We start from the raw sequence: 24,389 nt of genomic DNA, 5'->3' as shown, positions 1-24,389 counted from the left end.
GTTTTTTATGAGGTTTTACGGAGCATGGAGAACCAACGTGTTTAAAAAATCTGGATAATTCCGAAAATGAGGAAAAAAAAAGATTATGCTGAATTTGTAACGAAGTTTATTTGGAAACTCTTCGAGCTTCAAAGCACTCCTATTAGCCAAAGGCTGTTCAAATTTTGTGTGAATTAACCCGTAGATCCCGCTCTGGTGCAAAATTGCACCCAGCACGAAAATTTCAAGTCTCAATCTCAATCGTTACCCCTAAAAAGTCTCGTTGTAAGATTAATTCCATAGATTCATGGATAAAATGAAAAGTTTTGAAAAGTTCAAGTGTAAATTTGCACCAGTTGGTGGGAAAACCCTTAAGAAAACCAGTTGAACAGATAGAGTGAGAGAGCGAGAGAGAGGAAGGGGTAAGAACGGTTGTATATTAGCGAGGAAATAGAAGAGCAAGCAGGACCTTGTGAGTTGCATTCTGCAGACAACGACGTGGCTCCTGGTGCCGTTGAGTTCGGATAGACCGAGCGATAACACTGTTACACCGGTGGTTTAACGCACCGTATGGAAATGAACCGTTATATCTTTTGAGCTCATTTAGATTGGTCTGCGTAACAAGTGCATTTGATATATAGAAAAATTCATGGACGAAAGCAGTCCAAAAAATGAAGAGAGCAATTATTCATTTTTCAACTGACTTTAGTACAAACATTTCTTTCTCTCTCCGACTAAAACGTTATGAAAATAAAAATGAAAAATACTGTTATCGTCGCAATACAGTTCTTGAAGTAACTCAAGAGATCAATAACAAGCGTTACAAGCTGAGAAAGAACTACAAGTTGTAACACACTGAAAAAAACGAATTCTTCGTAAAATTAGTTCGATCGAAATGACATGATTTTTTCTCCGAGTGATCCTGGAATAAATTTAGTTAAAGCCGAATACCGCGAGAGGTCCCCTGCTGTCGAGATGGTCCGAGACGTGCACGGATGCTGTGTGTGGAAGACTGGCCGAGTGTGATGTAGCCCATACTTCTTCGACTCGATTTCTCTCTCTCTCTCTCTCTCTCTTTCTCTCATAGGAAGTCTCCCCGATCGGCGGTCCACGAGAGATCCCCTCGGGTGGCCCAAGCCGGGCGTCTTTGTCGCGTAACGGCGGGGAATATTCCAACAGCCAATCGGGATGTGGCTTTATCGCGGCTGAGATGTTTCATTGGCCGGGAGAGGGAATACTATCGAGCGGCCGCTGTGAAGCCGCGCCTCGTGGACCCCTCGGAGGCTGCGCTCTCTGACACACGCTCCTTTCTTCCTATATATGTACATGTGAACTTGAGAGTATAGATGTTCATATATACGTGTATATCGACGCTAAGCCTATACACATTTGCTCTCAATCGGAGGTTTCTACTTCACCTGCAGCAGCTACTTCCCCACCGACACAATATTCTTCTTCTTCTTCGCTTCGTTCCGCGCATCAGCCATTCTCTCTCAGTGTGTCTTTCCTACCCACATAGACAAACGAACATTCTCACAGATCACTTTTCCTCCTGCCAAGCAGCAGATCGATGCAGCGAAACTCTCTCGAAGCTCAATCTTCGTTCGGCGAATAGTCGTTCGAACGTGTCTACATGGATCCTGCGTGTCGTGTACCTTTTATTTCAACGCTTTGGCCTCTCGCGAGATGTTCCTCGAGATAAACAAAGTTCGCCAGAGCAAAGTTTGCGTCCTCGATTTTCTGAGGTCCTGCGTGCGCGTCGCGTTTGCGAGTTTTTTTTCCAACTTGAACGCTCCAAGTTTCAGCATATTATTTTCATTCAGAAAAGATTCCCCATCGATTCGTTTTCTATTTAATCATTTTCAAATGTCCGAACGCTCGAGTTGCACACGAGACCAGGTCAAAGAGCAATTTGCATTCGCGACTGTGTACTGGGACTACGAAAAAACCGGTTTCCGGATGAACCAGGACCTCTGCGATATACTCCCAAAAGATTTTTGTCAATCGAATTATCGAAATTCGAGCAACGAACTCACACAGCCGACTTATCCTTACTGATAAAATGAAAAATAAATAACATTCTCAACGAAACAATTGTAGCGAACGTTGAATGAGCTGAGAAATGCGGAATAATGAAAATTGGCGCTGAATCCGGTGCGTAGCCACGATGTTGAATAACATTAAATGGCGATGCTCGAGTTGCGTCGACGTGACGGCGAAACGGAGGGCGCAAACGCCGGGCGGCGTCGGCGTCGTTCAACGCCGCGGCTCCGACGCGCCTCCCTCTTCGTCTCTCACCCTTCGTTCGTATGCGTCGGTGTGCGCGCACACAGCCCCAAAAAAAGCTCATCCATTCGCACGGTGAAATAACGTTATAGGGGTCGTGTCTGTGATAATATTCGTCTGGAGGGAAGAGAGTAACGCACATCGGTAGTAGTTTGCGTATCTATACACAGCGAAGCTCGAACATCGGGCGCGCGTTCAAAAACCCCTCCCCTTTGGGGGATAACGTTGTGCCGTCGGCAGTTTCTATATGCTCTATGTAGTTGGTCCGTGCGCTTGCCGTTGGCTTCACAACCCCTCTTACTCTTTTCCTTCGTTTTCTGACGTCTCTCCGTGTCGACGGCGAGCCTCCGGCGGCAGATCTTTAGCTACAAAACAGCCGAGTGTGCGCGTGATTTTTCTCTTCCATCTCTTAGGCCTGTTGTCCTCGTTCTCATTGTCGTTGTTCGACGAGGAGACACTTTACGAGCCATTTTTTTCACTCGGTCAAGAATTATCCGGAGGTATTTATACTTCATTTTGTGAACGGTGCGTCGTCAATGTGATCACGTGTCTGTGCGTCTACCTGTGCGTTTGTTGATATCGAGCTTTAACGGGCTACGAGAAATTGGCAACGTGCACAACGCTCGGGAGCAATCCTCAAGGGGAGCTGCTGCGAGAACGACCCATGTGCGGACCGCCGAATTTACGAGTCTTCAAATTCCCTCCAAAAAGTAATATCCCGACGCTTTTTTCCTGAGGCAAAAATACGAGCCGGAACACACTCGACGACCTTTTATCGTCAGTGGAAAATCCATGTTCGAACGTTTGAAAATATTTCGATGGACTCCAGTGGGAACGGGAATTTGTGAGATAAAATTCAATCGCATTTCATCCATTTGTGTAACCAGCACGAGGGTGCTGCGGGTATTCGATAAAAATGTGGCTGCGGCAAGTTGTTCGCGGTTGAGCACGGGTATATCACTCGGCTCCCACGAACAAGTGAATAAACGCGATCACGTCCGACGGTACCGGTGTCCGTAAGCCGCATAACATTCGCCGTCATCATCCGCGCCGCGGATAGGAGCGAAGCGGAGAGAGATATCGCGAGAGGAGAATAAAGAGGAAAAGAGGAAGGAGCGCCGAGGGAGAAAGGATCAGGGGACGACAAACAGGGAACATCGCGGAGGGAGACTGCTGCGATCGGGCGAGGGAGAACGCATCAAAACTGTCCGACAGAGGACACGCGGTGAACGACGCGAAACGTTTCACAAACCGAGCAGGAGGCAAAGAGGAGAGAAGAAGAAGAAGAAGAAGAAGAAAAAGAAAGAGGGAGAGCGAGCGAGGCCAATAAAAAGGAAGTGCAGCAGCATCTCTCCTTTTGCTACGTGAGCCAGGACCAAGTTCGCCATCTCTTCTTCGAGGTTGTTCTCTTTCGTTTTATCTCGCTTGGCTCACCCTACCTTGCGAATACCGCCCTTTAACCGTTCAATGTATTTGTTTATTGGGCCCTGCCGCACAGCGAAAGGGCGTAACCGGGCATTGCCTCACGTGCTCGATTGTTCGGATAATCTGCCATTTTGTCTGTCGCCGTATTGTTGATGAATATATAGAGGGATTTATGCGCGTATGTGTCTGTAATTTAGTATCTATACGTCGTGACTCCTGGTCAACGAACTCCCGTCATTTATCCCGGTCTCCCGGTTGGCCACATCGTGCGCGTGATACGCGATAAAATGTCGTCTTGCTCGATCCGTTCCCCACTGCAACGAGCGCTCACATGCGATAGCCGATTCTCCCGAACTTTGTGACGTTCGTACGACTTACGATTTTCGAGTCGATGACTCCGATCCTCACGTGTCTCCGGGATGTTCTGTTATGTGAATACAGATATGCTCGCTGCTCGGGTATATCGAGCTGGCACGGGAGCAGCTTAACGCATCCCTGGGCGTATGACTCTTGTTAATTCTTCGAACTATTAATAAACGCGAAGAAGAATCGTAGATATGTACGTGGTTGACGGTATGAGAGTAGGAAAGTACGAACAATCGTCGATAATTGTGAGCCGGATCTCGCGTCGATTGACGATCGCAGCAGCCTTCATTCTTCGTACCCGATCAGAGTCCTTTAGCTCAATGGGCGCTTTCCTCCCTTTTCTCTTTTCTTTTATTATCGTTGTTCATCAAGTCTTTTTTCTTCCCCGAGATTTAACGTTTATTCCGTGCCTACGATTTCTCCGATTCGTAGCAATACGTGACTAAATAATTGCTCGCTCCACGGCACGTTTGCGCCTCCCCCCGACGTTGAAACTCGTCGATTCGCGATCGGGAATATTTTTTTGCCGGCAAGTTCGACGAGACAGGACTACGAGGCGAATGGGGCGAGCTTCATTGATGACCGAGCACGTGATCCTGCGAGATCGATGCTCCCTCTTCGCTGAACCGATATTTATCGCGATGAAAGAAATGAGAAACACGCATTTTATTGATCATACTTTTTATTCGTATATACTCTTCCACCTTTTCATTCACTCGAAATAAAGTGCTTTTTTTTTGTTATAATTCATTCAACGAATAGAAACTTTGCTTTAAAGTCATTCGACCTTTCATTCTTACCTCACTAAACCATTGATCGTTTCCTCATCATAAAAGCAATAACTCAATTACAAATTCACTAATCCTTTACGCAACCTCATTAATGATTTATTTATAACGCGTGTGTAAATCACCGTTATAAATAATAAAAATCATATCTCCGTTGGCAAAACTCAAACCCAAGGATAATGAGGAGGAGCGAGGATCGTAATGTATAAATATATACACACGGAACGTCAGAAAGTAACTCACGTTATAAAAGTCTTATCATCGGCAATCGCGGGAGGAAGAATAAGTGATAAAATTATACGCTTACATAATTTTACAGCGTCTGAGTACCCACCACTTCTATACTCGAGTCTATACGTGCACGTATGCTGTACATATGTATCGTGAGAATACCATCTTTCGCTCGGACGCAATTTCGCTCTTTGTACACGCAGTGAAAGATCGAGATTTCGTACAGCGAGGTCTATCAAAGTGCAGCTACCGTTTCGCACCGTACGCGCTCTACTCTCGCGTATCTTATTTTTCTTCTTCATCGTTTTTTATTCCTTTTTTAGCTTCCTTTTTTCTTCGTGCATTCACTTTTTAAAATACCATTTGATATCAAACTCTTATCTTACACGCCATTTGCGTTTCCTTTAGTTGCCGAGCCTCCTGGGCTCCTTGTTCCTTGAGTCACGATCGTATTTTTAATTCAACGACCCTCCCGCCATTATTCTTCATTCGCAGGCTAAAAGAAACGCGAGAATTCTCTCCTCGGGCAGTTTCGACGGGAGAAATAAAACTGCCGCGCGCTCATACACACGCCGGGAATTTTTATTCGAACAATTTATTTTTCCGTTTTTCATTGAATTCAAATCTCTCGGGGTATTCTCAAACGGTTATGATAAGAAATTCTACCTGTAACAACAACCACGTTCAACTGTGTTTCAATACAATCTCGCACTTGCGACCTTTTCGAGCGGCTCGAAACTCTGTAATTCGTCACTAAATTTCAATACACTTGGTTTTAAAAGCCCCGGAGCATTCGCCAATGAAAAACGATTCTCTGTCACAGAGAATAGTGGCTCGAGGGACAATCCACTAGGCATAAATTATGAGCCCGCGGAGTTGTCCGGGTCCTGGAGACCCCCGGTAGCAAGGAGACTCGATGCAGTCTCCCAGGCGGAATCGAAAATCCCCGATGAATGATAATTACGACGGTTGGGGCTGGTGCGGAATCCACGCGAAGGGACCCGGTCACCACAAAGTTGGAGTCCGATCCGAGGTTTTCGAAGATCGCGACCTCGCGGAGGGTGGTCGAATTCTGATTGGGGCTGGTGTCATACCCATAAGCCCGCAATCCTGCCGGAAAGAAACGAAAGGGAGAAAAGTTGAGGCGGTAGAATAGAGATCTGCATGGGGGAGTCGTATGTATAGCGTAAAAGCGAAAGATAGAAGGCCGCCGTGTGTTGTATACGAGTGGAGGTGAACAGAGGAACGGTATGAAAGGGAGAGAAAGAGAGAGTTAGAAAGAAAGAAAGAGGCGTGTGTTGTGGAAGCGTTGGGATCAACGGAATTCGCCGCTACTATTCCAGCTGGTTAACCGACGAGCTCCAGGTAGGTAAGAACACAAGAGTCACGAGAAGGTGATCATTAAAATTTCTCGGACGCTCAAAGCTGTGTGCACTGGCTGTTCCTCTCTTGTAACAGCAGCCAAGTTGTACTCAACACCCGTGTGTGTTCCACTATATATATATATATTTACATATATACACAAAAGAAGGGTTGTTGAGAAAGAAATAGGGTTGTGTGTGAAAACAGCGAGTCGTGGATAGTCGTAGTTCCCCAGATGACAGCCGACCGAAAGAACACCCGGGACTCGTCGTCCTACTTCTCTCCTCTCATGCTAGTCGCCTCTTTTGCTGAATTCATACCTCCCTGAATTTCATCTTTGTTTCCAAGCTCCCGCGAGCACCCTTTTTCTTCGCTTCTATTTCTGCACCGATTGCTCTGTAGCTAAGTGTCCTTGGGCTTTGCGGTAACTCCGCATCATCCACTTCTTTTTTATTCTTCGTGGAATTTATTCCTTTCTCTTTACTCGCGGTGGACTCGCTTCCTGGGACCCTTACGCCCTCTTCTCGCCTTTCGACTGTCTCAGTCCGTGGCTAAACTTCGCTTCTTCCGGTCTAAATACTCGAAATTTCAGGCGCTCTTGGCCTGCCCTGGATCAGGCTTTTTGTTACTGTAAATACTTGATTTCTGAGAAATCCTACCGCATGTCCTCGGCAAAGACTGGCCCCTCGAGGTCTCAAGGCTTATCGTTGGTTGAAGCCATGCTAGCTTGGAGTTATCTTCCTTCGGCTGTCAAAAAGTCTTTTATTAATCTTCTAATTATGCTATCATAGCATTTTCCCTTGTAACGATGACCTCAAGCGCTGGGTTCGTCCACGTTTGTATAGGTCGTTCGCTGTTACCGTTTTCCATCTCTGTACCATAGTTTCTCGTAGATAATATTCATATCAAAGGATCGTTGCGATTAAGGCAAGGTGACAGAGAGACCGAAGCTGATCTTCAAAAGTGGAGGAGCCCGGTGCGAGAGGGGCCACCACGTGGGCATCGCTCGTTCACCCGGGGACGTTGAGTTATCGTGTTTACTGGCGGTGTGCTTGGGTGAACGCCTCTCGGGCGCCCGCGCGCCTTTACCTTCGCGCGCTCGCGCTCTACCAATTAGTTTGCCATCTCTCTCTTTCTCTCTCCTCCAACGCTCTCGGCGAATTCGAAACTCAGAGCTCTACTACTACGGAATCCATTCATTAACGGGACGCCGGTCACGAATTGTTTTCATTCATGGATTCTCGTGCGTAGCATAAACGGAGCTCTCCGGCTCACTTTGATGCCCACCCCGACAACGACGCGGAGACGACTACGAGCGTGTCCTGACTCGTGAATGAACGTAAAGAAGTCGTTGGCTAACCAGCGTTCCCTCACACACCAGGATATCGGCATCATTAGCCTACTCCGCCTCGGGCGAGCGCTCTTCTCTTCTCTTTCGCCACTTGCGAGAGAGCAAATTATGTACCTGATTCGATTTCACTGATACGACGAGATGCCTGACTCCGAGCCAATTTCATTACGAACATGGCGAAACTGAATAAATGAGAATTTCGAGCCATAGAACGCGAGCGGGCTGCTCCCACCGCGCGTTCTTACACCCCATCAAATAACACTCACTACCCGACACGTCCCATTATTAGTAATTGATCGCTCTCTTCCTTGTCATCCCGGTATAAAACGATTGTTCACGATTTATTGCACACAGAATGTGGAATTGGCGAGGTAGCAGGACAGAATGCTGAAGGAAGTCGGCTGCGGCAGCAGCACACCCCCACCGGGGGATGGCACGCTCACCGGACGCCAAATTGCCACCGAAGAAGGAGGTACCAATAACGATGCAGCACTTGCTTGCGGTGGATGCGGCAGGGAGATAGCAGAACGATGGTACCTTAAAGCCGCTGATCGTGCATGGCACTGCGGCTGTTTACGATGCTGCCATTGTCGGCTACCCCTTGCCACTGAGTTGACTTGTTTCGCGCGGGATGGCAATATTTACTGCAAGGAGGATTACTATCGGTTCGTACATATACTTGATTCACATCGATGAATCATATATACAAATACGAGTATTTTTTTTATTGTTTTTTTTTTTGTTTTTTTTTTTCAATGAGAACAAACACGTGCACAGTTGCGGCTTTATTGTGCTTATTGTATGGGGGGGGGGGGGATCTTGTTCGAGAATTTACGATAAATCTCGTGGCAGAAACATTTCTATCATTTTCGTGTACTTTATTTTTCGTATGTTTGGATGTGGATTATTCGATCATAATTTTTAGAGCCTCCCAGTACTGTTTTGGTGAGCTTTCCATTATGAAGGTTTTGTTATTCGCGATCTTTTCAGGTGTATGTTACTCCTTAATGCGAAATCCATGCTCCTGTTTTGAACTCTTCTCTCCCTTTTTCTGTATTCGCGCGCGTATATATATAATTCTTGATTTATTATCCAAAGTCGGCGTTGGCATGCCAGACCTGGCGCGAGATCTATACTACCGAACTTGGTGATATTGGTATTTATTGGGGTAGGGGCGAATTTGCATAGGAGCGTCACTTATACGCTTCTTGGACCACACAAAATGCTTACTAATGGGCGTCGATACCGACTCTCGAGAGTCTGATTCGTGAATATACAATCTCTCTCCCATTTTCTCTCGGTCTCTTGCTCTCGCTTGCTCTCAAACGCACAAATACGAACATTTTTGCATACCGCCATTCTCTTCAACTCGAATACCAGTTTCTGAGAGACGATCTTTCGCCTTCGACACAACTTCCGTTCAAGAAATCTCAATCCAGAGGGAATCAATAATCATTTTTTAGCAAATATTCGATTACAAATGTTTCCTGACATCGGAACGTGTCCATTGCCGTTGGGCACGCCCGAAAGTATTTTTCGAAACTTTCCCTGAGGAGCTCCTTCGAAAATGCAAAAATTGCCATTCCCTCAATTCCAATTTTAGTGTCTCAAATAGAAGCGTTGCGTGAAATAATGATGCGTTTGTCGATAAAACAATTGGATTACATTTAACGTCTCTCGCTCGTGCATCCATATACAAAACAGAGAAATGTGGATTATATCAACGCTGAGAAATTATGACCGCTCTTGGGCGATATATCTCGTGCGTCATCGCTCCTTATCATCGGCCATTAAGTGTTGGCCCCGTCTCTCGGCGTCGGGAAAAAGCACTGCGGTAAGATCTCGGTAGCCCATGAGAGTGTTATATTTTTATTGGAGATGAGTTATCCGGAGAGTGAAAGAAAGAGAGAGAGAGAGAGCGAGAGAGAGAAGGGACGAGAAGAGAAGACACCAGGGGGCGTTGTTCGTGTCTCTGTAGTGTAAATATACGCGAAGAGACCCCTTGCGGTGGCGAACGAGTGCGAAGTACCGGTTATCGGTGTTTGGAAGCGAGGCAGAAACAAGCCCTAGCGATTTCCTGAAAATATATCAATTCCTACAGAGCGAAGGATCGCAAAAACGAAGCTGCAAGTAGAAAATGCGATCGCAATAATCTGAGAAGGAATGTAGAAGAAATTACGGTCGAATGAGGATAAAACGGTTCGCTCGTAAAAAGAAAAGTGAAAAACAAAATGAGATTTTCGTTCACGCTCCCATAAGAAATTCGCGACGAAGGACGGAGACCTCGGAACGTTGATGTAGAATTCAAGGCGCGTGGAAATCGCTATCTCTCTTTTAGCCGGGAGCTTGATTTATTATGACGATCTCGTGGCACAATCGCGGTCCCTTTTAGCTCAGTTGCTACCTTCATTTCGAAAGTTTGTTAACAAACGGGCGTATCTCACGGGATTCAATGCATTCATCAACCTGAAATAAAGTTTTTTTAATACTCCACTTATGTTAAATGCACACAACGATTCTTCAGACGATCGCGCGGTCTCGATAGGCTCTGAAAAAAAAACGTTTCTATCTTATCGCCGTAGCGCAACCTCGCGTCGTAGTGCAATCGGGACGTGTTAGTCATCAACTTTTAGATCGTCGTAATACTCACCGTCGCTTTGATTTTTCTTTATCTCGCACGTACACGAGTGAAAGTCTCTTCGGTTATACTAATACTCCTTAATGCACATCGTGTCGCTATATAGCTGTGTATTTCTCAGCGCGAAACGTTTTTGATTGTACCATTGTTTTCGCACGCTGTGCAACAGTCAATCTTGTTTCGTAGACAGGACCGAAGGCGGAACTCTTTGTTGATCTCTTTTGCCGGCTCACATATTCTACACTCCGCCGGGAATAAATGGCACGCAGTTAGATTTCAGAGAATCGAGAATGCTCAGTAAAAATGATATTCAAACGAGTTAAAAACCTCGAATTTCCACTTTTGCATTAATTCGTTGCCTCATTGTTCCTCGCGAACCTCTCTTTTTGCACTTTTAATGTGAAACAATGTAGCAAGTTATGTGATTAAGGAAATTCGAGTTTGTTAACCAAGGAAACTTTCATTTATAAAAGCAAGAAGAAAAATTACTTCCATTCGTAATGTTGTTTGGATATTACAAAACTCTGTTTTGTGTCATGCATTTATATATATATATATATACGGGTCGCACGTTTGAAAATATAGTCAGCACAGGCACAATACGAGAAGAGGTTCATTTTCTGTGCACCGCGCGGAGAAAGCCGGCCATTGTCTGCCATTTGTGGAGGACGCGAGTGCACTCTCGTCGTGTGCTTCCCCATTGAAATCTGGGAGGGCTTTTGAGCTTTCGATGAGGATGCATGGAGATTGCGTATATGGAAGTAAACGTGAATGTAAAAATGTTTGAAATAATAATGTGTTTATGCATACTATTATTCCTGGCAAACACTTTATTCATTAAATTTACAAAAAAAAAAAAACGTGAATTTCGTACGAAATCACAAAAGGCCAAGGACGTGTCGAAGTGCGTTAAAAATTGATGAAAAAAAATGGAACATTGTGAAGTTGACGTTCGAAGAAAACAAATTTTTAGATAACGATTAAAATTCTTAATGTAGTTTATGCACGAAACGATTTTCTTAAGAAAAACTTGAAATTTACACAGAGTTTAAGTGGGTAGTCGAATGACACGCATGTCAAATTTTAAAGGGTTCGTCTAAGCGTAAAAAATCGTTTATCTTTCCACATAACGAATGAGCGCTTCTTTCAAAGTTTATGAAAAAGTACACAATACAGTGAAGAATATAATGAAGGTCTGGGAAAAAATTCGAGACGATTGTCTTACTAGTAATAAAGACATGTTACGTTAAAGATTAAACGAAATTAGTAAAATGAGCACTCGTAATATCGCATTTGCTTTTATTTCGGCATTTTGTTTTTTCTTGGCTCGGCCCATTCCTGTCATAGCCTTCTGTCTTTTTATTAAAACTTTTTTCTTGATTCATTTCCCTCTGTGTTTTCCCTTTGCGCTCTCTAAAGTGATTTTTTACATAAAAAAACTATAGTATTTTAGCCAGGGACTAATGGAATTTCGGTTTCAGTCAGTGATCGATCCCCGTTCAATGAACGACTTGTAATTTCATTCGCCAAAAAATAAATTGAAAAAATGTATTTACAATTTTGAATTAATAACTCTGATATGAATTTAGAGTGATAATATCTTTAATTACGAAGTAAAAATCGACTCAATTTGGACACCCATAAAATACGATCCTACGAGCATGATCTATCTTAAATTTTCATTTCGAAATTATTTATAAATGAGTACAAATACTTTTTACAATTATTCAGACTGTTTGCTGTGTCAAGGTGTTCTCGATGTCGGGCTGGTATATCAGCCTCGGAGCTCGTGATGCGAGCTCGAGATCTCGTATACCACGTCGCGTGTTTTACCTGCGCCTCGTGTGGCGTGCCTCTCAATAAGGGTGATCACTTTGGCCAGAGAGACGGCCTTGTTTATTGTAGGTGAGACATTTATTCCTCAAGATATCGAACCTGAAAAATGCGTGTGCAAAACAGATAAGAATGGAAAGAGATAGAGAGAGAGAGAGAGAGGAGTAGTAGAAAGTAACTGTGAGCTTTGATGATTTTGTTGGGCGTGAAAAAGGCCGCATTACGAGATCATTTGTTGCGCGGCCGATTACGGGAACACTTCGGGGAGTATCGACGACATTGGTTCACCGGGAGTGTCGCCGCTTCCGACTTACTACAGCGCCGCGGAGCAGAGTCCAGCTTCCGGCGGCGGCGGCGGCGGCGGCGGCGGGGTCCAGAAGGGACGTCCGCGGAAGAGGAAACTTTCGGAAGTGACAGGATCCGAGCTTCCGGTTACGATGAGGCTGGCCGCGGGAGCTTTGGGTGAGTTTTAGCGCATATTTTATGTGTCGAACATCGATATTTTTTAGCACGAAACGAGAGAAAAGAAAAAACAGCCCGCCAATTAAAAAAAAACTCAATTTTTTGCCCCTCTTCGTTCAACAGCGACCATAACCGTTCCGTTCCACCAAATTTCCCTCAGTGCAAACATCCCAGTAATTACTAGAACAAAAAACCCGAAAAATCAAACAACCGAGTCGTCATACAGAACGAACAAAAAAAGTACGATTTGTGACGTCCACCTTCGATTCACAATGCCCGCACGAGTACGACAAATACAATCGATGTTGGTCGAGTATATATTTGCCTTGCAAAACGGTGTGAGGGATGCGAGAAAGAACGAAGAACGCAAGGGGGCAAAAAAGCAAAGGACCGCGGAGGAGTGTACATACGTGTATTAGTTAAGTGTGTACTGACTACTATAATGCTTGGCAAATAATACGCTCGCGTCGCGCCCCCAACCTGTCGAGTGAAAACAAATCGTCTCTCACACTCCGCGAGGTGTGCATATCCATATAGAAGTTTGCAGGGATACTCGTACACGTAAGAGCGTAAATACGCCGGTGAGAAGAAGAAGGGCTCGGGAAGAAGAGCTCAACGGCGATCAAGCACGGCAAATTGCGCCCGTTTGAGCCTCAGCTTTTCGTATTAATTTAATAACCAACCGGGCTAAGCGAAACCTGCAGCCGGAACACACGATATTGCAAGAAGCACTGCGAGCTTTTCTTCCGGTTTGTGAACGAATATAAATTTCCCTGTTTTTTTTTATTATTTTTTTTTTCTCTCAAGCCATTCTCCCTCCAATATTTTCCATTCGCCAGCCGGGCAATTACACTTTGGCTACGACCACCCCCTGCTCGTGCTCGCCACGAGTACGTAGTACAACTCGGGGTAGTTATGTACATAACGACAGAGGGCTCAGGGAAAGAGAGAAATGAGGGTACACACTGATTTCCTTGCCTCATACCCGGCGCCTCGTCGACTCGCTAAACTTCCTCCATATTTCGCGAACGTCGGCTCCGCTCTCATCGCGCGTCTTGCCAATTACTCGTATTTACATTCGTCCACTGAGAGAATCTCGCTCGCGAAACCACCACCAAAACATGCATTTTTATTCGTTTTATTTGATTTACGAAAGGATGAAGTTTTCATGCTTACTTACGCCCGCGGCGGCGGCATTCGAACCGTCATTTTCGCATCGCGCCCGTGTATACGCTCCCTCGATTTATTCGCTTCTTCATAAAGTGCCTTTTTGTAATAAAACGTTGAAACACATTGTTTCGCTCAAAGTTGAGAAACATTGATGAATTTGTATTTTTGGCATTTCACCTTTTTAATTGGAGCCAACGTTCCTCGTGTGCATCGCGGTACCAGAAATTCCACAAAGTCTTATGAATATTCCCTCACTCATAATCGACCTTTGCTCTCTAGCTCATTCTCTCGCCGTATCCCTCGATCTGCTCTCTTTGTTTATTCTCGGCATCATGTGATTTCTCGGTTATTTTATAATCGTCGGACAATTAGAGAAAAGAGCGACGCGGCGGCGAGAGTGCCGCGGTGTGGAGGCACCCACGGAGGCGCACAGACCGGGACGCGTCGGCTATAAAATCGTCGAGAGCAGACGTCACGCCAAAACGATATTCTCTATAAAGAGACACAGACCTTCGTCAGAGCGATGAGATGCCCTGCAATGGCATCGAGAAGGAGGGAAGAAAGGGGGAGAGAGAAAGAGCGAAAGAAGATCATCATCCCGCTCTGCTCCTCCGAACATCGTTATTTCTTTCTTTGTATCGCGTGTCTCATCGATTCTGCGGATGGAATGAGGAAGAGCATCGTGCATGGACCATTTAAGATCGAATTGCCGGAGAAAAATCTTCCAAATTGCGAAGATCAAAAAATCAATATATAAAATTCATCGAAACATTGCCCATTCGAATATCTCCTCTTCTTTTCTTCGCACTATTTCAAAATATACGAATTACCATCGGGAGTCGTTTCGCTTCACGTTCGAGAGCCCGTACGTTGTATATAGCGATTTTATTGTTTCGAAAGAAACAAGTGAGCCGCGCCGCGTCTTTTCCCTATCGCGTCGTCTCGCGTTCTCGTTCTTTCACTCTGACCGCTACTGTTTTTTTTATCGCTTCCTTTTTTTGTTTTTTGTTTTTATTATTTCCCGTTCTCCGGGAGAGCATCGAGGAGTTCTCGATAGTGCTATATACCGTATACGCGCACTCCTATATTTATATATATAGGCCCATATAATTGCGCTACTTTTTGTGCGATAGTGCGGTCAACGGCAAAGGTCCACAGGGACATTTTGGCTCGACCAAACCTTTTTTATTCGTATGAGTCAAGAGATCTGTCCGCATTCGTATATGCCACACACACATGCGCAGCTTGTTTTAGGAGACCGACGAAATCGCCGGTGGGTCATATAATTTACGAGTACGACCGCCATATTGAACGGTCCATGCACTTGTCGTCGAGGCTCTGTAACGGTCGAACCAACATTTATAAAACGGAACGGAGCAAACTGATTTGAAATGATTTGAAATAATTTCTAGAATTCGCTGCATCCGATTATTGGAGAACAATATTTTGTTATCAGTTGTAGAAATTCGGAATTTTTGAAGACGAAAATGAAATTCGATGGCTAAATTTGAAAATGATTGAAAAAAGGGTGCTAAATTATTTATAAGGGTTTCGAAGCAATTGCGTAACGATGAAAAAATGGAAGATCTTTCGGAATTGAATGAAGAGCAATTAGAGGTGTAAGTTGAATCGGTTGATTGAGCAATCACACTATTTGAGGCGTGCATCTCGAGAGCGTGTCTGGATGCTCATCTAAGCAATTGATCTTGCGGTATCACGGGGGAGATATATATACATGAATGGATGTATACGTGCAAGTGCATCGCGGAGCGATATGTACGAATGCATTTCCTCATCCCCCCGAGCGCACGAGAGAGCCGAGAGAAAAAGGTTGCGAGGATGTGAGACGAGGGAAAGAGTGCGGTCCGGGGGAGAGAGAGGGAGAAGAAGACGGAAGAAGAGAACTCGAGCTTTCTCTTTAATCCGCAAACGGAGAATAAGAAAGAATACTCGAGAGATAGCATAACAAGAGAAATAAGAAGAGATTGCGCGCGGGACCGAGAGCAGGGAAGCTGCGGAGAACGGAGTCGCGCGTTCCGTGGTCCCTGCGGGGACAGTGACAGATGGGTATCGAGGCTGAGATGCATCGATTGGCCGCTCCCTACCGGAAAAGAATGCAGCCACGACCAATACGTGCTCTTCGCGTTCAGAATGGCCGCGAGAACGCGTAATATCTATAGAAATATACAATCCCTCGGTGCTTCATCCTCTTACGTACACTTCTGCACAAAAACACACACACACACACACATGCACACAGAGACACACGCTGATATTTATTTTTCAAAGCCACAGATATATCTATCAGCAAAAGTTGATATTCATGCGACGAAAAACGAAGATGCTATAAAAAATGCTGAAATAAGAGACTCGAAGAGAGATAGAAAAGGTTGCATCCTCATTACCACACAAACCTCTCTCCCCCCCCCCCCCCCCGGCCTTCCTCGTTCCTTCCCAATTTTTGTCCTTGGCGTGACAAATTGTGACCTCATTCTTAAGGCCTCGGAGCATCCGCACCTGAACCACGCGTGCACTCTTCTATACGTGTATACCCATACGCGTATAAGGAGGCCGCGTCTATATCGATATATTTGTAGAAGCTGTGCGAACTACACGCATCGGATCGCTGTCGCTCACCGCGCAACGCACAAAAATACCCGATCGCTTCCCGGCTTAATTAGCTAGCTTGACGATATACGGGTTTTTACTTATCCCTCGTTTTGTACTCCGCTCCACCTTCCGACAATATCCGCGACGACAAAAGAAATCCTCTCGAGGTATGTAACGCATCACGAGGAACTGAAAAGTTTGCCGATAAAACGTTCATCGCGCGCGCGCGCGCGCGCGCGCCCGATGAAACTAAAGCGCCAGCATCGCCTCGCGATGCCTGACAAAAAATCACACGAGAACTACCCGGCGTACAAGCACCCCGAGATGACGAAAAAGTTTTTCCACTTGCCGGAAATCGTATTCCACTTACTCATCATCGAAAATTCTCGTATTTATTATCCTCGTTTCAAACGTCTGATTTATGCAGTTTTTTCATTCCTACTTTCCAACCGATCAACCGATATTGTTGAGGTTACTTTTTTATTCGTTGAATTGCACAGTCGAGAACGAGAATTCGGAATAATATTTAGTTTTGAGACGAACGAATTCCGATCGTTTTTTTCCTCGGTTTGTGCGCGAACGCGCGAATATGCCGAGCGCGAGCGAGCCTCGTACGAGTAAATTCGATTCGAATTCTTATTCGTTGTCCTACGAAGACTGATTCGGGACAGTTCCTATTTCTGATTTCCAACGAATTTCAAGGGTTTTTTTCATTCCGAAGATTTTCGATGGATTCAGGGATTCAAAAAAGCTCCAAGTTCCATTTGGCTTACAATGATTTTCATTCGTTTTGACAGAAAACAAAAGCTATCGCTCTCCGAGTGAAATCTCGAAAAGTGCCTCTGACAATTTATGGGAATTGAACGGTTTTAACTTCTCCTAAGTAATTAAAAACTTCGGACTAAGTATAGGCGAGAGTGAAAGTATAACGCTAAGCGTGCAATGGCCAATATATCCTCGTAACTGTTTGCGAGTGATGATTATAAACGAGGCTTTGATAGACACAACACACCGGCTCATCGAGTGAAAGAATGATCTCTTAAGCGTTCGACCTCTATAAACACACCGCGAGCTTATAAATTGCAAACTCGCAGGTGTGGAAAGACTGATTTAGCGTTTGCCGGCGAGGCGCGCCGAGGAGAGAACGCCGGAATCGCTCGTTCTCGAATTGCCACGAGAACGCAATTTCGTTAATTTATCGTTCCGAATAATTGATTGGCCAAATTAGTATGAGGTATAATACGAAATTGCGTAAGAGAGGAAAGTAGTATCCCGTGAGTTTAATGGGCCACGGTGTAGATTGAGCGAGTGTTCACTCTCTTCATTTTGACGTAACTTTGTCCATGTCATTTTTTAGGAAAACTCATTAATTTTTAACGTTTTCTCCTGTTTTTTTTTTTTTTTTTTTTTTTCAAGCATTTCATTTTCGACGTACACGTTACGAGAATTTCTGCCGTACTATCCTTCGCGTTCTCCATTATGGCGATGTTTTCCGTTATAAAATTACTGCTTCGGAGCTCTCCTCGTCGGTGTGTACATACATATTCGTGTATACAAGGCTCGCAGGCGGTTTCGTGTTTTTCTTAACATAGTTATACGTACATAAAAGTTTGTGGTCAATCGGCACAAACGCAGCTGCCAAACTTCGAGTGAACCGATACCTTTTTTGTCGCGCATCTCGCTTCCCAAATACATAAAACACGTTTGTCCCTTCACAATTTACGGGGGCACGTGCTCACTCCACTTTAATATTATTGAGCGAAACGCGCATCGACGATCGCGCGCGTATACGATCCAATTATCAATAAATTCGTTTAAATTTATATGATACAATGTTTGGAATTTCACGTATCAATTGCTCGCGATGATGCGCCTCGTTTTGGCCGAATTATGTTGATGGAGAATCGGCGCAGAGGTTTCTCCGTTCTCGTCAAGCGTTCTGCGCCATCTTCCATTATTTTTATTAGAATTCAAAGTTCGAGGTTGTTGCTCGAGGCATAATTCACGCAATATTTCTCTTTCGACGCACCACCAAGTCGAAATATTGATTTCTATTTCAGAGTTGCTTCATCCGAACGAATTATCGTCGTCGATGGAGTCACTCGCCGCTTACGACGCGTCAGTCGGCTCCCCCGGACCCGTCCATCAGAGTCAGCGAACGAAGCGTATGCGAACGAGCTTCAAGCATCATCAGCTCAGAACGATGAAGAGTTACTTCGGCGTAAATCAAAATCCAGACGCCAAAGACCTCAAACAGTTGGCCCAGAAGACGGGACTCTCCAAAAGAGTGCTTCAGGTATTGACTACTCTCGTGCACACATTTTGGCATCAACTTTTACAGGAAAAATGGGAAAACTCCAGACACACGACTATTTACAGCGAAAACGTTGCATTCGCTTCCCAGCACCAAAAGTCCTTGAAATTTATCGAACTTTGCCCATCGATGGCGGAGTAGCTGCGTACCGCTAAATTCAGAGAATCCCTGCGGCCATTAACGATCCAATTGAACTCTAGAAAAAATTGGCTACCAATACGCCCCCATCACCAAATCCAACCTTTTTAACTGATTTTTTCGAAGCGATCGACTCGGAGAAGCATGCAAATTTGTTGTCCGCTGAATTCTAGGTGTGGTTTCAAAACGCTCGAGCCAAATGGCGACGAAACATGATGAGGCAAGAGGGAAGCAGCGGAGGGAACGGCATAGGTTGTCCTGGAACTCCGATACCATCGAGCTCGGTTGGCTCACCGAGCATAGGTCCAAATTCAGCGACGCTCGGCGACAGCAACAGCATGCCATCGACCTCGATGGAGGAGCTACATGCTCTTCATCATCTACACTCGGGTGTATCGTCGCAGGTATCGTTCTCCGATCTTTACTGACGACGGTTCGAGATGGAGGAAGAAAATTATTCCTCTCTCTCGAATAATCTCGCTTGAAAAATAAGACACTGATATGGCCGCGTGCGCGTTCGTTGGACAAAAGTGCCCATGAAACTCTTTTCTTTACTTTGTTTTCTCGTCTCCACCACGAGAACATTACTTTTGTCCTGGATTCCAAGAGTTCTCGAAATTGAGAAAATTCTCCGAGAACATTGTCAAAAAAAGTGATATAGAAATACGATGAATATCTTCGAACTTAGTTAGCAATGAGAGAATGAAATTTAAGCTATTCGATGGGCACGAATTTTAAGAAAAAAAAAAAAAAACAAGAAACGTTTACCATTTACATTCATATTTTTTTATATTTTTTTGTTTATACAAATATTTATTTACCGAAATTCTCACAGAATTCATATTACAGAGCATATACTTGTTTGTTACGATTATTTATCGAGTGTTTCCTACCGAAAGTATTACCATTCCGTTTTTATACTTACTTTTCTCCCTCGTTTAATCGACGACGAAAAACCTCCCTTCGTCGTGTAAAAAGAACGAATATTTTTCCTTCAACTAGTCACCGAAGTGAGCAGGAAGCAGTTCACTCGAAAAACTGTGGTCGCAAACGAATCGCTTTGTACTGAAAAACGAAAAAGATAACAGCGGAAAAACAGTCTCGGGAATACAAAAGATTTATTTATTATCAGAATGCGAATTTATAATTCGTTAGGACTAAGCGTAAATCAGTGATAATAACCATAGTTCCATGCACATCCGAATTACCAAAGTATTATATAGACTAATAGTTTCTATATATTATGTGAATACGCGTTAAGGGGTATACGAAACAAATTAGATTGTACATATAATTCATTGAGAGAAAATTGAAAGCGACGATTTACCTCGGATTAATGTTACGCGCGATGAAAGTATTGAGAAAACAACGACGAAACATTATAATTCCATTTGAAATGTGAGAAAAACTCCTTGGTGCCAAGTATTTGAATTATTTTGAGAAAGAAAGAATTGTAGCCCGCCAACAGAACTATTCCATTTGCTAATAAAGAGAACGGATCAAAAGTTTAACAGTGGCAAAGCCACGAACTTTTCTCAAGAGTCAAAAATCCTTTGACACCAAACCAGAAAAGTGGTCATAAATACGCATAAAGCTTGTGTGTTGAGCTCGCACTGCTACCAGGATCTGAACATGTGAGCAGCGTACGAGTTGATTGATTTACAAAAGCGAATGAAAAAGAAGGAAACGAACAAACGTATCGGGCCGTAGGCAATGATGTAATATCTTTGTGTATAGATAAAAATGATTGTGCTACTATTTCGAATGAAATTATATTATTGTCTATGGGATTAAGAATGCAGAAAAAGATATTTGTTTGGGGAGATGACGAGTCTCCGAAAATTGAATAATCTTTTATATTTACTTTCCTGCTGCAGAATAAATCCTTGCTCATTCCTATTCCTGGTTTATTGTACATCGACGATCATACATTTTTGGTCTTATTCAAGAATTGTTTTAAAGTAACGCCTTTTGGAGGGATTCCCGACCGGAATCGACTCCGCTTTGCTTCCATTTTACTTGCTTTCATTTTTCGGACCTTTAAATAATAATCAGTGTCCAGATACGCTTTGCAGATTTTAAGGTACATAATATTATAAAAAATCCAGAAGAACTGACCTCAACGATCGATGAGGGACTCGGTCCAGACCCAAGCGGTGTCCAAGTACGGGATTTTTCCGGCGCAGCTTCATTCGGAAGATCACCAAAGTATCGGATCGCCTATGTACCCCTCGCTGTTGGTTTCTCATTCGAAAACCGTTTACTTGAAAAAACAAGAAAAAGTATAGAAAATTTCGATTTCCACTAAAATCTACCAGCCGAAAACGATTTGGGAGTATAATTCAATCGGAGTTGTCTGAGCGCACGAAGGGAACCGCGGCGTAGGAGTGAAAAGTGTGTAAATTAGCATAAAATTGGGTATTTAAAGATTTCACGTGTGTTGGCTCGGCGCGGAGTCAGTCGGTGAGTCGTCGGTGGGGATGCGGTGAAAGAAAGCAAAAAGAAGAAACGAGGAAAGGCCGTCGGGCAGCTCGTGAAGAGTCTACTTAGCTTGTGCCAACATAGAGCGAGAGAGGCAGAGAGAGTGCCTCGGTGTGGGTTGTATCGTGTAAATAGTAGGCCGGTGGAGAATCTCGCGTCGTATATAAGTGCATATGAGAAGTGCGCGAAGGTTCGAAGCTCTCGTGCGATATACATAGATATGCCGAACTTTTTGGCGAGGGAAAGAGAGAAGGCGAAGGCCGCACTGCTTATATATATTTTCTCGGGGCTCATATAAGTTAATTTTCAATCTATATGCGAGCTCACTGGCGACTCATCAGCGAAATGAAGAAATTGAGACTCTCGTTAATATTTAATGAACTTGAGATACAATGCCGGCGTCTAGAGATCTTCGGGAACCATATTCACGTGTATTTTCTACATCTGCACGCGCACCCATATCCGTATCTCTGACTATACATACACTCGTAATGATGTGTGTTAATAAAAGTACAAACGGGAGGTGCAAAGTGCTCGGGATATTTGCAGTTTTTCAGGACGCTTTTAACGTTCTGGATCGTCCCAATGCGACGAGAATTCTGACTCGATAAAAATGACGCAATTTTAACGACATTTTCCGCGAGCGTTCTTAAAATCGAATCGCGAGATTCGATAAACCCGGATCTACCCTCTTCGCTTTACAATTCCGAAGAGAAATTCGTTTTATCGATTCGAGCTTTCTTTAGCCAGATGATTTGATTTTATTATCCCTGCTGTTTTTCGAACGTTTCTCCCTTCTGCATTCCACCGACGTGGATTTATTTGACAAGGTTTGAATATTATTTGTTTTCTACAAATTTACTTTTCCAGAGTCACACTGTAATGCGTTATTTGCTTACGTGCATCTCCCGCAAGAATGATGGAATAGAGTTGAACTCCTTTGATAATAGTGCGCTGTAAATGTGCTAAGAAACTCAGTCCCGTGACTGATTGAATTTTACGTTAATTAGCCAAGGGTCGTTGAGCTGCACGCAAAGTCCACGGACACGAGACGTATATAAATATAGTTGAATGAACGGCTGGTTAGTTATAACGAGAGAAGGACCATGATACGCCAAATGAAAAATGCATATGGAACGAAATTCGCTAATCGTGAGTTTGCACTCGTAATAAACTGGTGTTCAAGGCCACTTTATTCGGAAGTCTCGTGCAATCCTGAGAGCACGAATAATTATCAATTCAATTTCATCCTCGATATGCACTCGACGCGGAATTAAAGTTGTCGTGGAGATAAAAAAAAGTTGTTGTTGTTGTTGTTTTTTTTTTTCATTTTCCGAAAAACGAGCGATTGTGCGATCCGAATTCGTATACTTGACGTACTCTCTGACTTACCCTCAACGTGAATTATTGTTATCCTTCGTTTCCTGCTCGATTCCTTTAAACGGCCAGCCAGCACACGTTGCATAGCTGCGAAAAAAAGGATTTTTGGCAAATGATGATCGTTCGTCGAAAAACCTGAGGATTGCAGACACGAGGTTGAACTAATGAAAAAAGGGAAGAAAAAGATGAAATATATATATATATATATATCATCCAGGAAGATTTTCCCACGGGAGGCGATCGAAATTCTCGGGAATCCTGACGAGCTCCATGTCCGGCAAATGAAAGGCATTGTACCACCGGCGAGAGAGAGAGAGAGAGGGAAAGAGGACGGAAAGACAGGAAGAAAAACGGAGGAACAGGAGAGAGAGAGAAAGAGAGCGCCTAGCTCGCGGAATCATAAATCGCGTGTTGGGTTTTGAGATCCCGAAAGGACGAATCCCTGCTCGCCATTTCGTGCACCCGAAAGCGCTCGGGCAGATCGATCCGTCAGTTGCACTTTGATGTACCGGCAAGAAACTTCGCATCGGTATTTCCTCTCTTTTATATCCTACGTATACGTATATATAGCACTGCAACCCATAAATACACGCTGCTTTGGGATGCTGCGCTACCGTGGTTCATTCGCTCGCCGAGTTTGTCGAAAAAAGTGGACCAATTTTCAGTAATTTGTACGCCAGGGGTCGCTCCTCGGCGCAAATACTCAGCGCATGTGTATCGGCGGTTCAACACACGCACTCGTCTCTACTCCCTCTTTCTTTTTCTCTCCTTGTTTCGGACACCCTCGAATCAAACGCTGGACGCGAGGAGGAGGAGGAAGAGGAGGATGAAAAGAAAAACAACAATTCCATGAACTTTCAAGCTTTTCTCCTCGCTCCCGAGGCCTTAAAAACCAGAATATCGATGGCAATCGCTCTTCAAAAAACCCAATAATTATTCCTGAGAGTTCGATCGAAAGACCAGAAACTTTTCTCATTGATCCTCTTCCAATGAGTCCCAAAGATTCAACCTTCCTCGTGCATGCACCTTCGTGTATACGGTGAAGATTCAGCGAGTTCATCTCCAAGAGTAGCGAAGCGGAGGAGCTTCCGACGTGACGTCCATAAACAACGGAGTGAGTTCCCGTCACACGAACGTGGGGCAATCGTGTGACGCACATATAAACAAGGAGACCGCGCGCGGCTGTGAGCATATACAGAGCCGAGAAAGCGTACTGGACTGTAAGTGAAGTACTGTACGGTGATGTCTGGATCGCGTCCACGTCGCTGGCCAACAAGCAAAGGGTCTTGACTGGCCTAGGGAACGTGGTTGAAAGCAGAACAGGTTACGACCGTTTGTACGTTTACGAGTGAGTTGAGAACGGGACGGGAAATGCTCCGGCGAGGCAGAGAACGGAGGAAGATCATGGCCACCAATGGTCCACGGCGAGTTGACGATCGAGCAACGCACCGAATGAATCTTACATGCATTTATGAGTAAGCTCCCGTGAATAATGTATGTGGATGTACTTGCATTTTGGAATTTGCCGAGCAACATGATTTTCATAGAAAAAAAATGAAAGAAAAGATGGAAAAA

General features: G+C 44.3%; 1 protein-coding gene across 4 annotated transcripts; it reads left to right on the top strand.

The window, feature by feature from the left end:
- The first annotated feature begins 2,389 nt into the window (after positions 1 to 2,389).
- On the top strand, positions 2,390 to 20,800 carry LOC122416397 (LIM/homeobox protein Lhx9-like). 4 transcript variants are annotated; one of them, XM_043429318.1, is made up of 6 exons: positions 2,390 to 3,665; positions 8,143 to 8,453; positions 12,176 to 12,331; positions 12,474 to 12,721; positions 18,562 to 18,797; positions 19,127 to 20,800. In XM_043429318.1, exons 2-6 carry the CDS (start codon positions 8,173 to 8,175, stop codon positions 19,379 to 19,381), a joined length of 1,176 nt encoding a protein of 391 aa, XP_043285253.1. In that variant the 5' UTR covers positions 2,390 to 3,665; positions 8,143 to 8,172; the 3' UTR covers positions 19,382 to 20,800. The 4 variants fall into 4 exon arrangements, with proteins under 4 accessions (XP_043285253.1, XP_043285250.1, XP_043285251.1 ...); XM_043429315.1 differs by having other exon boundaries at positions 2,391 to 3,665; positions 12,158 to 12,331; XM_043429316.1 differs by lacking the exon at positions 2,390 to 3,665 and adding an exon at positions 6,190 to 6,440 and having other exon boundaries at positions 12,158 to 12,331.
- Positions 20,801 to 24,389: the final 3,589 nt, after the last annotated feature.

Source organism: Venturia canescens, chromosome 9 (assembly GCF_019457755.1).
Source record: "Venturia canescens isolate UGA chromosome 9, ASM1945775v1, whole genome shotgun sequence".
Taxonomy (NCBI): Eukaryota; Metazoa; Arthropoda; class Insecta; order Hymenoptera; family Ichneumonidae; genus Venturia; species Venturia canescens.
This window is presented reverse-complemented; position numbering and strand designations above follow the sequence as displayed.